Source organism: Strix aluco, chromosome 7 (assembly GCF_031877795.1).
Source record: "Strix aluco isolate bStrAlu1 chromosome 7, bStrAlu1.hap1, whole genome shotgun sequence".
NCBI lineage: Eukaryota > Metazoa > Chordata > Aves > Strigiformes > Strigidae > Strix > Strix aluco.
This window is the reverse complement of record NC_133937.1, coordinates 3,500,079-3,517,317: the sequence shown is the minus strand read 5'-3', so window position 1 is coordinate 3,517,317 and position 17,239 is coordinate 3,500,079. Positions and strand designations below refer to the sequence as shown.

General features: G+C 43.7%; 1 protein-coding gene across 3 annotated transcripts in view; it reads right to left on the bottom strand.

Annotated features, from left to right (window-relative positions):
• Nucleotides 1–17,239, bottom strand: part of MICU1 (mitochondrial calcium uptake 1) — a 110,479-nt gene that overhangs the window by 77,967 nt on the left and 15,273 nt on the right. For all 3 annotated transcript variants that reach the window (XM_074830200.1, XM_074830203.1, XM_074830201.1), the window contains exon 4: nt 5,206–5,392. In XM_074830200.1, coding sequence (XP_074686301.1) covers nt 5,206–5,392 — 187 coding nt within the window. The remainder of the gene's footprint in view (nt 1–5,205; nt 5,393–17,239) is intronic.

The following is a 17,239-nucleotide window of genomic DNA, read 5'->3' as shown; positions in this document are numbered from 1 at the left end:
CCCCTACCTGTTTTAAGATCTTGCTAAGATGCTACTGACAAGCCTAATGCTTTTCTTCTCATTTCTGGAGTATGGGCACTGCCCTTGTTCCTCACCTGACATTTTTACCTCCTTACCAGTCCAGCAACTTCACTGCCAACTCTTTCTTGCCCCAAGCTTGGGGTAATCCTCAAGGCCCCTGCTTTATTGATAGTAAGCAACCTACGTTTTGCTTCAACTTTGGGCACAGCAATTCTCCCACGCCCCCTTCAGACCCAAATCCACGACAATCATCACTTGCAAATGAAGCAAAACATCCATTTACCACTTGGCCCTCTCCTGGATCATTTGCCATCCCATCCTTTATCCACGTGTACTGCAAAATGAAAACCTTCCTCATATGACTGCCAGGCACTCATGAAGATGCAATTTTCAATACAAGGCTCTAGAGCAGGGTCAATCTGTCGCTCAGAAGCCACACACAGCTCCCAAAGCAACGTTGCATGGCTCACAAAAGCTTACTAATAACACAGGCTAAAAAAACCCTAAGTCTCCTGTCTCAGCATGCAGCACAACAACCCCACACAGATCTGCGAACCCAGAGGTTTGCCCCCATGCAGTCTGTGGTTTCACGAGAAATATATACATGGTTTTGAGCTTCCCCTCCTCCAACAAAAGCAGCTGAACACCTTTACAAAAATAGGACCTAAGTGTGCAGTAGGTGGAGAGCTGTATTCTGCAGACAGCAAAGCAGCATTTTTAATGACCATCATCTTCTGAGGCAAAGTTTGCCATGCCTGGCCAAAGAGAGCTGACCTGACCTACCATCTCCATGAAAGCTCAAAGCAGCCCCTCTAAGCCCACTGCAGTATAAGAAATCGGCGTTACCTGTTAAAGGATTTGAGTTTCAGATCCAGAAGGGAATGTGGTTATATACAGCTACTCAAAAGTTTCATGGGAAGCTACTGTCTTAATTTCCAGCCTTTTGAGTTCCAGCAATTAGCTGCGACATACACAAACCCACAATTTTCAGGACAAACACATTTCTGAAAAATTATAAGGAACAACAGTCTTGAATAACTCAATCTAGACCAAAAAAATAGAATCTAAAACGCTTGTTTAGTGTCTCAGGCTGTTTTCATCACAACCAAAAATCACACTTCTTCCTCAACCTTCCCTACAAGAAGTGAGCAAATGCAGCAACACTTCTTCCCTTTTGCCCGCAGCTGAACTCACAATTACTTCATTTTTGCTAGCATGATCTAATCAGCTGGCAAAAACTACTACCCATCCCTCCAAATTCAAGACTGGATTGAACACAGAGTCAGGTCAAGAAGAGAACAGCCAGGACCCTGCAAAAAGGAACAACTCATTTATTCAAGGCTGGGTGATAAACACAAAGCAGGTGATAATACGGGTGCCCTGATCTCACTATGTAAATGTGGAGATAAAAGCAGGCGTGTATGTATTTGGGTGTACACACCACCATTTGCAAGGTTTTTTTTTACACTACTTTGAAACAGTCTGGACATAAAAATCATCCCAGACAAGTCTTTCCTCCCAGGACCTCTCACCTATGAAATACTCCAAAATACTTTCCTGGCAAAGCATGCACCCAGGCGGCCGCCTTTCCCCAGTACGCACCAGTCCTCGATGCAGTGGAGACCAGCCAAAAATTCTCATCCTACCCCCAGAACTACAGCCTCATGTAATCAGGGGCCTCCATAAAGATTATGCGACTAAAAGAGAAAAATCCCTTTTTGGCATTTATTAATAGACTATGTACTGGATGAGAAAGATGAGCAAGTAAATAATCCCTATTGCTCTACAAGAGGAAAGCTGCTGTTGAGACAGTCAATGTTTATGCTAAGCCTCAGGTTAAAAGGAAAAAAATTAAATCCTGTGCAGACATAAAAATAAAGAGCATCACTGGGGCCTCCCTGACCGTGCAGCAAAAGGGGAACTCTGGCAGTCCAGCTCCACTACACATATCCTAGCAGGGTATCTTAATTATGATTCATTTTCTTTGGCTTTCCTACTGTAATGCACACTAAAATGAAGTCTTAGCACGACTAACACTCCTAAGGCAGCATACCTGCAGCACCCAGAAAAGACTGCAAGCAGATCTTGATAAAGAGCAGTCCTAAGTGCCGCATGCAAACTCTTCTAGCAAATTAATTAACGTCAGCCCACCCACAACATGTATTACTGCTCATTAGCCTCCAAACTATAAAAGCATTCAATCTTTTCCTCTCCTCCCTTATGCAGTCAGGACCTGTACATGGCGTAGGCTTCAAGACAACATGTGCCCTGGCAGCAGCCACATATGATCCCAGCCACAGCAGATGCCAAGTAATTTATATTTCAACTTCCTCTTCACTGAATCACTACCTAAAATAACAATGTCATGCCTAATTTATTATTTCACCACTAATCATCAACTTCATTAAAAAGCAACATTGGGATAACAAACAAGTGTTAAATAGTTTCAATTAAGCTTAATTATTTTCTCAAGGAAAACCCCACACTATTTTCAATTAATTATGGAAGAGTTGGAAAGGGTTTTTACTGTGGGTTTTGTTGTTCCTTTTTTTTTTTTTTTTAAAAAAACGTAGAATAGTCAAGAATTTCCTAGGTTCTACACAACCGATTAGGGGAGCAGCACATCCTGGGAGCAGCCCTGATTTTGAGTCAGGAGTTGGGGCACACCTTCTTCTGTCATCTGAGCTGGAAACATTCAAACATACCTCTTGAGATGACTCACTAGGGCAACTGCTGATCAAACAGCAAGCCCACAACAGAGCTGCTCAAACAAACACAGAACCCAGCACCTGGGAGACTACCAGTTACATCCTGCATTAAACCAAGCAAAAGCAGCACTGGCATTCAGGTCACGGAAGGTGCATTCAGGTCGCAGAAGGTACATTCCGTCTTGAGGCTGGAGAGAATCACAGACTGGTTTGGGTTGGAACAGACCTTAAAGATCATCTAGTCCCAAACCCCTGCCATGGACAGGGACACCTTCCACTAATCCAGGTTGCTCAAAGCCCCGTCCAACCCGGCCTTGAACCCTTCCAGGGAGGGGGCAGCCACAGCCTCTCTGGGCAACCTGTGCCAGTGTCTCACCACCCTCACAGGGAAGAATTTCTTCCTCATATCTAATCTAAATCTACCGTCTTTCAGTTTAAAAGTGTTACCCCTCATCTTATCCCTACACCCCCTGATCAAGAGTCCCTCCCCAGCTTTCCTGTAGCCCCTTTAAGTACTGGGAGGCCGCTCTAAGGTCTCCCCGGAGCCTTCTCTTCTCCAGCTGAACACCCCCAACTCTCTCAGCCTGTCCTCACAGGGGAGGTGCTCCAGCCCCCTGATCATCTTTGTGGCCTCCTCTGGACTCTCTCGAACAGGTCCACATCTTCTTCAACAAGTCCTTGTCCTTAGAAAAGGGCTTATGCTGGCAAAAAGATTGTGAGGTCTGTTTTAAGCAGTGCCCTCCGTGCTGAAATTGCTGCTCCCGACTCAAAGCACTGTAGAAGGAAGGCAGGCTGTGGACTGAGAAGGGATTCAGGCTGCATGTCATTCCCACCGAACCTCCTGGGAACCCTCCATGCCTGGCTCACATTTTATTTGGAAAGCATGACCACATTCCTCCCTGCCTAGTATGGGAAGGAAAGAGCTGGTCAACATAGGCACGTCTCCTAAGACTGGAATAAAAGTCCTCACCTGCAAACAAACATTCTCCGCCTTCCCTAGCCAGAAGTCACCAGCCACATACGACAGAAATTAATCGTTGTATTTACTGTATTAACCAATGTTCTTTTTTAACAATAAGAGTGTGGATGAAGGTGGATCATTTCTTTGCTCTTTGCAAACAGCCTCCATCTGCTGACACTGGAAAAAATAAGCTGCTTTTCTTGAGTGGTTCTGGCAAGAGTTGAAGTTTTGCTGAAGCTGACAGAGTACCTGACACCCAGTTGCCAAGAAAATTAGTAGAAGCTGAGAACCCATACTCCTGGACAATTCTGAGTATCTCAGCGTAGTATCTTACAACATAACTTCACTGAGCTGTCACCAGCCTGTCAGAACAGGGGGAGTTTAGAGCCCCAAATACCACAAGTCACTTGGATATTCAAGTTGTGTAATATACTCTAACCAAGACACAATATGACTCAGCAACTTCAAACGAAACAGCTATTAATTTTTTATTAAAAGCTGTTAAGCCACTATATATGATCATCCACAATTTAACAGCTAACGAAATGCAGCCTCCAGGATACAGACTTAAAAATAATTATCAGAAGCAAATTATACAGAAAGGAATTGTGAAGAGCATATACTCCCATTCTCCTCTTTGGCACTGCAAGGATATTAAATCATCAAACACAGCCCAATAAAACCGACATCCAGACAGGTTTAAAAAATAAAATATTGCTGTCTGTCAACTCTCAGTTACAGGACTCTCCATCAGACCAAATCATGCATCTTGTAATAACGGTGGTTACAGATAGTACCACACTAGTTGTCAGAGAGTTCTTAGGAGCCCAAAGCTCTCAGGATTGCCCAACAGTGAAAGCAGGTCACAACTCGTTTGTTACTCAAGCTTTCCTCCTCTTGAAAATGTGTCTGATATGAAAATTGAATAGGTGTAAGCATCAAGAGAGACACAACCATGTGTCTCACTCCCGAACCATGAATAGGGAGTGAGGCTGTATTTCAACAACTATGTTTACACAGAATAATTAAAGGAAAAATTAAAGCACGCCTTTCCTATAACCACCTCTTCCACACTCATCCTCTACTTCTTCCTACATATGCTCTGTATGTTCACAGGCAAAGAGATGGGCTCAGAGACAAGGGTGATGGATGCCCTAGATGGTTTTAAAGCTTTTGCACAGATTCCCTGCTTTGCATGCACCATCCTAACAGCCAACATGGCAGGAGCTTCGATTTCTCAGTGAGCCACTTCTCAGCCACCCAACTGGAGATGGGAAAAGCGGTCTCCATTTCAGAGGATCAGCGTACTGTGCTTTCCACATAAGTTTCAACCTGAAGAAACTCAGGGGAACATGCCAAGAAAGGAGGTTTCCAAAAGTAAGCTCCCTTAGGAAATAAAGACAAGTACAGAGCAAAAACCAGACTCTGTACACGTGTTGTACCACAGTCTGAATAAAGTGTTCTGCAAGTTTTCTCTCTTGTTCCACTGCAGTGTAACATGCCCAAGTTTGGTACCTTACGGTCCCTGAACCCAGAACGCTTCTTCTTCTTCCCTTCCGGCTGGGCCTCCTCGTCACCCGACGCAACGGCCTTTCTATCCTCACTGCCACCGCTCTCCTCCTCCTCCTCCTCATGCTTCACCTTCTCACTCGGCTCAGTCCTTGGATCATGTTTTACGGAAGATGAGTTTTCTGCGTATGCCCTGTACAAGGGGAAAGAAAACAGCAGTTCAGGAAATTGAGAGGGGTGCCAGGGCTACAAAGATGGCCCTGCGAGGTTCTCCCTGAATGAAACACTTGCTACAATTCAGCATGGAGGATTGTAAAGCAAAAGCAAAGAAGTGATCAGTCTCCTTGGAATATTGGGTGCTTTTCCCTGCTGTAATCAAATTTCTACACCCCCACCCCCCTTCAAACCCAAACTAATCATCACAGTAAGTTTTGCCAGCCCAAAACCACCACAGAAATCACTCAAGTGAATTATCATACCCTCTCCCTAAAACTACACAGGCCTGAAGATTGAGAAGGGCATACCACACCTCCTCTAGCACTAAATTGCACCCCTGCTTCCCCAAAAAAGATTTATATGAAGTGATAGAAATGTGTTTTACCATCAGCACTCCAGGATTCAGAAAGAACAGCCTCTTTGTTTCAGCTCAAGTGATTTATTCTCTATCTCCAGCAAGTGACGTGCTGTTTTATTTCCCTCTTCCACCAATGAGTCTTCTAAACTCCAGTGCTACAGAGGATTTGTGACAACTGGAGTTGTTTATCCTCAAGCTGGAAATACAACTCTGTCAGAGCAAAGCACCCTTTTTCCCCTTGCGGTTCAAACACAAAGATCTTCAGCGACCTTGTTTGTAGACCAAGACTCAATACCCAAAATCTCTCAGTCTAAGACGTGAGCAACTTGCAGAATTGCAACTGTCAATAGGGTGGTTAAATAAAAAGCAGGATAAATCCATAAGCCAAACAATGCTGCGGCTTTCTTACGCTTTACTTGTAAAGTGGTTTATAACGAGACAGAGCTCAGACCACGTTAACATCAGTGAAAATATGATCTCTATGGATACATTAACATGTCACAAGCAACAAAGCAAACGATTTGACAAAATTATTTCTCTTTCTAAAGTACTTAAACAGCTCAGGCAAACATCCTAGCAAGCCTGTAACTTAAGCGAAGTTGCCTCTACTTGCATTCCCCATGATTTATTTTGGACTAATCACAGAGTACAGGGCTCACACACAGTTAGGTGCTGCTCCCTGGCCAGCAGCCTTCAGATGAAGGCTGGTGGTACTTTGGTACTCCCTGTAACTATGAACATGGTCATTTACCCCTGTGTGAGTTTATTCAAAAAAAGACTGCCTTGGGAAAACAACAAAAACAAACCAAGATTTTTGAAGTCTCCCAAGCTCTAAGCAAAAAGCTACACATATTTCATCCTACCAGTTTCCTGGAAAACACAGCTGTGGTATGTAAAATTTAACAGAGAAGAGTCTGTGCTTGTCTCCCCAGCAATACACAGCTTTGCAGCAATCTCAGCACATCATCTTCCATTAAGAAGAGATGAGGGCAGGTGCTCCTTCAATTAATTTAAATGCTACCCCAAAAAAATGACAACTCACTCCTTACCAGCATCCAATAATTCACTAACAGTCACAGTACAGGATAGATAGAGAAGGGCTAAAGAACTCATATCCTTCCACAGTACTGGTGGGAAGCAAAAACTTGATTATTCCAGAATAAATTCCCGAAGAGCATACTTAAGAATAGAGTGAATCATGATGAAAGCAAATTAACTTTTGTTCATATTGTAATAACTACTTCAGCAAAGTACTAATAGCACTTGAACAACCACCAAGATCCAGACATTGCTTTGAAATGCAATAACCCATGGCACTACAGCTGGGTTAAAGCATTGCAGAGGTTTCCAGTCCATGCTGGGACAGAATGCAACTCCATCGCAAGGGTTTAATTTAATAAAATACACAAGTGCTTGGTGAAGAGCCGTACTAATTGTGCCTTTCCACGCACAATGGACTCTAACACACCAGCCGTTCCTTTCTGAAAAGCTCCTGAGCTTTTACTTGCCAAAATATTTTCTTAAGTCTTATAGCAAAGCACCATCTTTAAGACCTTTGCTGAACCAAACTTTCGGAGACAGGATCCAAAACTGAGTCCTCCACAAGAATCTTAAGATAGGGAAATTATTTCCCCAGAAGAGCCAAGCAGATGATCTGTCTCTTGGAGCATGAAGTCCATGCTGGCTCTGCTCCTGAAGCCTTTCCTGAAAGTTTAATCAGTACTGGCACATCCTTGTGGAGTTGTGGTTTTGGCTGATATGCAGTTTGCTAGAATAAACTGTTGCCAGCTGAGGCTACACCAGCATTACAAGGAAAGCCCTTGTGCAGGCAGGACACCAGTCTTAAGTAGCTCTGAGAAAATCTCTTGGGAAAAGGTCCTGGGGACAGAACAGCAGTAGAAAATTGATTGCTTATCTACACAACCAAGCTATTCCATATTAAACATGCCAGAGAATAGCTGTATCGGTAAAGATTTGCTCCTGTAATGCTTGAATGACAGCTAGCAAACCAGGGAAGGGATAGATGAAATACAAAATAAAACATTTTCAGCAAATCCTACGCATTCCTTCAATCCATCACACTGTCAAACCAGTTGGCTACAGCAATACAGGCGTAGGCTGTTTGAATACAGTTGGCTTTTTTCCCCCACCTCTAGTTTATCCAGGTAATTAACTCTGCTCTACAGTTAGATCACCATCCCAGCACACAAGCAAGATGAGCTATGAGAATAAAAGCAGTTAGTAGCCTACTTCTCAAACAAGTTTTTAAACAGTTACCTGCTATTCCTCACCTCCAGGCCACAGTTGGAACTACTCCCTGAATTAACCATTGAAGGATCTGCTCTCTACATACAGCTACTACTCTGTGTATTTTACATCCTGCACAACCATCCTCTGTTGAAATCCTTGGCTTCCAACAACTGCAACTTCCATACTGCGCCCACATAAAGGAGCCTTTCAATGCAGATGTCAAAGTACGGCTGGAAAAAACCCATAGCTCCAGAAATACCCACCCTGCTGGACTGCCACCAGCAAGTAAAGACTCTCCACCTCCTTTTTTGATGAGGCTGACTTTCCCAAGGCATGCCTGTTGCTACAGCTTCTGCACAAAAGGGAAATGAAAACACAAAGTTTCCCTTCACTGTGTGCCAAGACTAGCTGCCGGCCTCTCTTCACGGACCATGCCTGCCCCAGATCCTAGCTGCCATACTTCAACTCTCCCAGTCTCTTCAGGTATTTCTTCCCTCCCTGAATTTGAGGCAAAGACCGTATTTCCCACCTACTTTGTAACCTCTTCTTTTAATCCCTGGAAAAAGCCAACAATCAAGCATAAGATGAGGTTCATCGTCCCCAAAGAAAACCACCTGGCTACCACAGAGGACTACTCAACTCTAAACTCTCACTTGGCGAATCATTCTTTGAGAAAGCCAAAAGCATGCATCCATAGGATATACATCCACGAAGGATGCTGGGACTCACACCAGGCATTGGCACGATACTCCACAGTTGCAGGTCTTCCAATTAGAGAAATCACAGTCCCTCATTTTTAAAGTATTTTTCTTCTCTGAGTGACAGAAGCAGAACAGTGTGCTAAAATAACAAAGCCTTGTGCCACAGATAACAGTGTTGTTATTCTAATCCCGAAGGCAGTAGAGAAGTACTTAGCTATCAGATGCTGTTTAGTCTCAGAAGAAAACGTAGGAGATCTAACAAGTTGGGCACTCCAGTCAGGAAAGACACTGCCACCAAACAAGAAGCAGGAGAGAGCAATCCTCCCTGACAGATGTGTTCTTCAGTTGACTAGAGTTGCCACTCTCCCTGTATGGAAACATCTGGAGACATCCGAGTGAAGCTTAAAAGCTACTTAAAACTTCAGGTTTTCGTATTGAAATATGAAAGCAAGCTTAGACACAACATTCATAAAAACAGGCAGCCTCCAGGGATCGGGAGTACTTTCAGTGAGGAGCTCTGTCTCATCCTCAGCTCAACCATATTCGGCGACTAAATTAGTTAGCTGAAACTTTAATAAGAAATTAATCAGAAATGATGAAGATCCACAGCCCAATTTTTCAGCATGTCACACCACTCACAAGACTTTTTACTACTTTGTTTCCTTCCCCATCTTTCACAGTACTTGACACTGACGTAATTTAGCGCAATGGATTTGTGGCAAGAATTGCAATGAACACACCAAAATTTAGGCGGGTTCCAGAGATGAACGTGAATGATTAGATTGAGGAGACAGCTCTGGATGTCAGCCATAGCCTAAAATAGGTCCAAGAATATAAGGAGACAGCAGTGTAGTCCATGGGATACGCACATCCTTCCTTCCACCCCAGCCAGCAGCAGGAACATCCCCAACTTCAGCTACTGACGGTGCACTCAGCAAGGAAGAGCTGGACCAACCCGAGAAGATCCGACAAGGAGCAGCAGGAATGGTTAAGGGTCTGAAACACACACTGTGGGAAAAACTGGCCTAAATAAGTCAGATTGCTGTAAGAAAGATGGAAAAGAGGAAGGTGAGATAACCGTAATACATATAAAACAGCTGCTGCAGGACTGTTTTCTTGGCCCAGCATAAGGTGCAGTACATGTGCTTAAGGACATCATAAGGGAAGAGATTTACACACTGGGGAGAGGAAGAGAAGCCTGCGCATACATACACACATAGACATACGCAGGAAGAGTTTAATGTTAAGGACAGGGGAACACTGGAGTCAGCTGTCGGGGAAGATTTATTCCATCACTGCTCTCTCCATCACCAGCAAATGCTATAAATAGGTGAGACAGCTGCCTGTCAGGACTAGCTCAGAGGCACCCAGCCCTGCCTTGGCAGCAGACCTGCTGATTTCTCACGCTCCCTCCCACCCCCCTCTTCCGCAGCCCAGTTAAGACACCGGCACCAGCATGTGGGTGCAGATGGACAAGCCAGAGTGTGAGGACCTCTGCTTTAAGCCCCTTCAAGGGGACCGTCCTGAAGATCAATCCAAAAGGTTTTCAGTCAGTCTCACCAGGTAGCTCGGATCGGGGGGGATACCATGTCGCTCCTTAGAGATGATTCCCTGATAGGCTGCAGACGAGAACAATTGCTTCACAAAGGCTGTCAACCCTAATGACACACACTGGAGCCATCCTACCAACATTACCCTAATTTCCTTGTAAACTATAAATACATTAATTTCTTAATCCAGGAGACGCTGCTTACATTGCCCAACAAAGTCCACTCTGAGTGGGGTATGGGACTGTACCCCTGAACTGCAGCCCTGACAGATGCACACAGCTGTGACTCGGTTACATCTGCCACGCACAGAGCCTGCGCTCCTCACGCCTCAAATGGACTGCTCACTTGAACTTCTCCTGATCCAAACCATACTTTGGAGGCTGACAGGCTCAATACCTTTTTTTTGCCACCCCCCCCCCCAAATGGTGGTTGCTTTCAGTCACAGCTGCAACTCCTGGGCACACAGGCAGTGCAGCAAAGCAAGGTAACTGAATAAAACTGTGAGGCTGGCAGAGATGGTCAGAAGTGTAGGATGACCACATGAACCCAGAAGGATCACAGCTGGCATCCTGTTCTCTAACCCTGGTGCCCTCCAAAAACCAGCACTGTCACTCACCAACATTTCTTTTCAAGGAAAAAAAATAATCTTAGGTTGGAAGAATAAGGGAGGCAAAGCAGTCTCTGATGCCACAAGCTTTTTAAGGTGTCCTCAAACACAGAACAGCTTTTCTTTCCCCTTTTTTATTACTATTTTTTAACAATACTTGAGGGTGTGTATGAGCCTGACTTTATCAGCTGGAAATTATGAGCCAGATCAACAGATACAAATAAGTGTGACTTAGGATGACAACTACTAACTGCTGAAGATTGTTTTATTGGGTAGTCAAAGCTTATACCCAAGGGTGAGAAGGATGCCATAACTGCTAAAACATACAAGGGAAAAAACTCACAGCTTTAGTTCAGAAGAAAGCAAGCCCTGTAGAAATAAGAAAAAGATGGGATGAGAAAATACTCCATATAAAATGAAAAGGTATGTGGGCCACAAGATCCCTTTGCGGGCGAAATGAGATCCCTTCAGATTTCTTCACTCCCATGAAACCTGGTCTTTGGCTAAAAGCAGACAGCGGGGCAGGATCACAGGAGATCAGGCAGAGACGGGGCTAACACATCACAGCTTTCAGGGCACATTGCTGCTCACAACTGGAAGACCAGAGAAAGTCATTCCTGGTATCACTTTTTGCTCTGCAGCCTGGGATGCGTCCACACAGCTGCATGCTTCTGAGAGTCTGGCCTCACACTCCTGGGACAAAAGTCCCAACAAATTCAGCTGCAAGTCGAGGAGGGAGGAATTCCCCACTATGTCTATATTAATACCAATTAAAAACTGTTCTGCTCTGACTAACTCTAGGGTATTTAATAGCATTATTCCCTTCCCAGCCAGTACCTCATGCAATCCCTCAGCTGTTTCGACAGACTGAAAACTGATGGGCTACATCACATTAAACGAAGCCTCCTCAACCCCACAAGCCTTTTGTTCTCCTCAGCAGGCCTCACAAGCAACAATAACACGTGATGCCATATGTGGTCTAGACCCCAAAAAAAAATAAAAAAAAGAACAGATAGCTTCCATCAGCGAGTCTCAGCAACAGCCAACTACAGGAGACAGCTGAAGTTGAAGTCTGCCAGAGTAAAAAACAATAAAAAAACCCCCTCCAAGGTTAGGCTAACTTCTGTTTTAAAGCCTTAATTATTGAGCATTATGCCCATCCCTGCTTTTCTCCCTTGCTTCCTCCCTGCAGATCCAACCTTTAGCACAGCCCAGAAGGCAGCTGAGCCATCGAGTGGTGGTGGACATTGAACATTTTAAGGAAGTGACGGTCGTGACAAGACTAGAACCTTAAAGTATGACACTCAATGACTGCTTTGGCACTTCCAAATCAGGAACTAATCAAAACTAAATGATATTTACAATTTCTGTGCTTCCTCTATTGAGGCAGGAAATTAGTCCTGTTACTGCCCTCCCAAATGATGTGACTTCTTGGAGAGAAGTTGCTTTCCAGATAGCTACTGGAGGGCAGCCAATGTGCTCCTGGGATGAGGGCAAGGTGAGCAGGTATTTTTAGTTATTCGGTGCAAAGGGGAAGCAGTAGGCGTGAACTTGGCCACCAGAGGGCACCCGTATTTTTTAAAAAAGATTAAAAAGTACCAGCTCCAGTGACATTAAAGATCCGGGGTTCAACCAACACTTATCTTGTTAAGAGACACAGAATCCAAAGTGTTGTCCCCATAAAGTCACAGCAAACCAAGACAATTCGGGAAGCAGTTTCTTGCATTTCCACCTGGCTTCTCTGCAAAAATCCCAGCTCTGATTTGCTGTGCAACATTTGAATAAGTTATTATGAACATGCGTGATCAAACACCAGGGCTCTGCAGGCTTAGGGCAATACCTGTGCTTTAAGCTCTGCAGGTCAGCTGAGGTCACTCCCCCCCAGGGTAGTTCAGATGTTTTCCTAATTGAGTCCAGTTTTGACTTTGGCTCATTCCCCAGCATCAGATTCTTTTCTTCCCCTGATGCTCATGGGTAAAAATATGAAGCCAAAAGCTACCTGAAAGGACACAGTGCTCTTTCAAGACACCACTCATAGATCAATGTGTCTTCAAGCCTTAGGAGAAAACCCTCAGCACAGCAATCCCAAGGATAGTCTCTTGAATCTGTCACCTCTCACAAAGAATTAAAAAAATGGAGCAGAGCTCTCAAAAATAACCTCACATGGATAATGCCTACATTTTTTCATCTTTTCTCTCCTACATCAGGTTAAGTAGTACCTGGCACATCTATAGCTATAAAACAGGTTTCTCCCCCTTTGGCTGTGATTTATGTGGTTTCCTTTGTTTTACTAGAACAAAGATTTTTAAAGCCTCAGTTTCAGCTGGCATAAGATATTTCCAGCAATTCTGCCATTAAAAATGTATTCTAAGCAAGTTACTCTAAAGCCCTTAAGACACTGATGCAAAAAAGCAATGCATTCTTAAACAGAGTTAGCTAAGGGCTGATCTAGGCTTCAAAATTAATTCCAGGAGCGCTGATGGAAAAAAGCCAAACACAAAAAGCAGTGAAGGTCAGCAGAGCAAGGAAGATGAAGGGTCTTTCCTGCAGAGGACCTTCTAGTAAAGCAATTGGGCACTTGATACAGGACGGCTGGAGGAGAAAAGGGTGGAGGAAGAGAGGAAGAAATGGTAGAAATGGAACGAAATCTGCAGAAGTGGCATCCAGAACCTGAACAGCCCAGCTTGCTGATGAGGAGCGGAGCCTGAAAAAGAAGAGCTTGTAATAGAATGAGAATATACTGCACCAGGGCTGGGAGAGGGGTATCTCAAGCTGAATTGCTTCAATTTATGCACAGGATAGGGCAAAAAGCAGAAGAGCACAGAATAAGGCCAAGGGAATGCAGGAAAGTAAGCCTGGGTACCGCATTAGACACAAACATGCTGATAGCAAAGGATCTTGTTAAGCAACTTCCAGAGCAACACAGATGCCTTGCCCTTATTCTTACTGCTAATGTATTTGTGGAAGGGTAAGAAATTAAGCATAACTAAGTACTTCCAGTCATTCAGGAAGAGCACTAGTAAGACTCCACTTAGAGGTCCTTCTGTGCTCCCCAAAGGTACATTTGCTCCCCTATTTCATTCAATACTAGGTTGACTGAGTGACAGGCTTCAGCACCGAAATGCCAGTTTAAGTGCTCACAGATGCCCATTGCCCACAGAGTCAGCCAGGAAGGTTTATGACATGAATCTATCTGTGGCCATTTAATAACGTTCCAAATGGGTATTTGGAACTACAAATACAGAATACAAGCTTTACATGAGGGCTAGTAACAGAGCATTTTTCATAAACATCAAGCTTGCCTAACTGTGAGGTTCAGTACTACTCATATATTAATGCCTCATTTAGATTAGCCAATGACTACACCAAGATTTATTTCAATTAATTAATTCCGTTCATTATACCAATGCCCAGATACTTAATTGCTTCTGTTGCCAGCTGGAGATCCTCAGAGTTTAAGTTATTGCTTAGAATGGGTAAATTTCATTAGTCTTCTAAGCTCAGTTACTTGCATTGCTGAAGTATTCTTCATCACAGCAGAACAGAGCAGCATTAGCTTCTCCTGTCATGTAATTATTTCTATGAAATATATTCCACCAAAAACAGGCAGCAGGAGCTCCAGAGGACAGCCAAGGCAACAAGACCAACACTCGCCTGCAACAGACAGCTATGCAGAAGGCTACATGCAGATGCAGATCAAATGTGAAGATCCCACCAACCCACCTTCCATCTTAGGAAGACACAAATAAGTCTTTCCTGTCTTGCATCATACAACCACTGGGGTTTTTTATATCTATCTTTCCAATCCTTGACTTCTCCTCTACTTTTGTGTGGGCTTCCTTGCCCCAGCACTGACTGTCGATGTTGCTCAAAGTGTATCATACAGAATCATTCTGAAATAGACTGGGTTTGGGCTACACATGACAGAAGCCGCCAGAGAAGTCCTGTCTTTCTTGATGCTAAGTAGTGGAAAAGCTAAGTTCACATACAGGCACCACCATCTTAATCCCTTTTAGCAAGGTTCACCATCATCAGAAGTATGGGAAATCTGTTCTGAAATAGAAAGTTTGGGGTTTTTTTAAGTACTGATGAGTGATGCAGCGCTGCTCCCAACATGGCTGTAGAGTTGGGGCATTTACATAAGGCTTTATGCAAATGACAAAAAACACAAGTCAGATATTTTTTTCCTTTTATTACTGCTCTTCCTCTAACACTGCATCATCATCTACTTACCTAGTCTAAGAAGCATAAGATTTTTCAACTGCTTCTTGATTCAGCCTATTACATCTTTAATGCCTTCACTGTAACGAATAATATTTACAAGAAAACAAGAAGGGGGACACAACACTCATCTTAAAAGAAAACTTCACTGACAGCCTGCAGGAGAGCATCCCTTACTGCATTCCCTACTCAGAGGGCAATGAAGTGCCTCAACTCATTAACAAACCATCCAAGGTTAAGCAGAATATTAGCAGGCACACATTCCTCAGAGTCATCTACCATCAAAGGGACAGTAATTCTCTGTGATGCTAAGAGAGCCACACTTTGGGCCTGCTGGACCCCTCAGAGACTAACTGCAGGACAGGAGTTCCATATCACAACAAAAGCACGGCTGTTTCACTAACTGAAGGTAAAGCATCATAAGTCATCCCTACAACAGGCTAACTGCACCAACAGAACTGGTTATGCAAAGGGCCTTCCGAATCTGCTTCCCACTTAAATAGCACTGCAACATTTAATAAATCAAAATTGCTTATTACTGAGTGTAAATACTCAGACACACATGGACATTTCTCTCTGTAATCTATAAATTACATTTTCAATGACACTTGGCTTATTTGATCCCTGTGCTACATGTATTGTATATTTACCTTTTACAACTAATCCATGATACTTACTGCTACTTATTGTAATAACTCAGGATGTAACTACCTGAATAACCCAGGATGTCATTACAAACATTTTGTGTTCACCTACACTTATTCTTAAACTCTACTAAACATGCAATTTATATATTGTGAAAGACAAAGCAAACGTGCAGTTCCTCATTGCTCATTTCTTTAAACGCAACGTTAAAATGCCTATTTGAAAGTCTGTTTAAAACTTCTACAGGTGTCAGTATGAAGTATATTCTACACCATACATCAGTTTTGTTCCTCCTCTTATTCAACAGCTGGATGGCAAGTAATTAATTACGTGAATATCATAAGCCTGGATGTACTTCTATTTTACAGTCACCGACATTGTGGATTTATTTCACATCTTATATAGGAAAGGAATACTTCAAAGTCTGTACAATTCTATGTAGTGCTTTACAAATTTATAAAAGACGAAGGAGACAGAGCAAGGAAAGAAAACAAGTAGTAACAGCAAGCCAACCTCTCCAGATTGATGAAGACTGGGGAGATCACAGACCAGCTACTCCAAAGAGGCTGCCCCTCTCCTGTATCCGATTTCTGTCAGCACTCTCAGCTGAGCAAGGTCAAGCCCAGCCACAGTGTCCAGGGGCCTCCAAGGAACAGCCAAGTACTACAGAAGCCAAAAATCACTCCCTGAAATCACCCCTGACCTAGCACTCTGCATACCATTAGCAGCTCTCTGCTGCAGGAAGCACCTTCCTCCCAATAAAAGGCAAAGCTAACAACTGACAATTTGGGTGTTTTCAAGAGCAGGAGTGAGTCTGCTGCAGGAGGGAGTTATTAACTCATTCTCTTTGGGACAGCATTACCTAGGACATGATGTCCTACCTACTTTACAATCATGCTGAAGATATTTTAAGTGGAAAAAACCCCGCTTGCTTTCCTGCCTGAAAAGGGGTATTATCCTGGCCATCCTCACAGAGGCATTCAGGTCTTGTGGATAAAGAGGCACTACGAAACTGCAGATTATTAGCAAAACACAGCATAAGATGACACTGTGCTGGATCATGGTGTTCTTCCTCAGCCTGAGCAATTCCTTTTAGGAGATACCAAGGTTTGACAGCTCTAGGAACAGCCAGAAAAATTACCATCACCTTCCTCCTGTTGCATTAAAACTAGAGCCTTCTAGCCACCTCACAGGTGAGCAGAGAGCCAGCAATAAACCACCTAAATATTGCAATGAGAATAAGACTGATTTTCAGTGAAGACTTGATTTTCAGACTCCAACTGCAGCCATGAGCTTGAGCGACACTGCTGGTGTCACGCTGCTGCCACGTTTTGAGGGAAGAGAAGGGAGCCCTTAATATACTTCCAACGTGACACTGGCCCAGGGTCCAGTGAAGGTCACCTCAGACAAGCACAAATATCCCCCTTCTTCCCACAGTTATGGAAACAAGCTTTGAGCCTCATGGCCCATGAGTAGGTGTGCTCAGACTCTG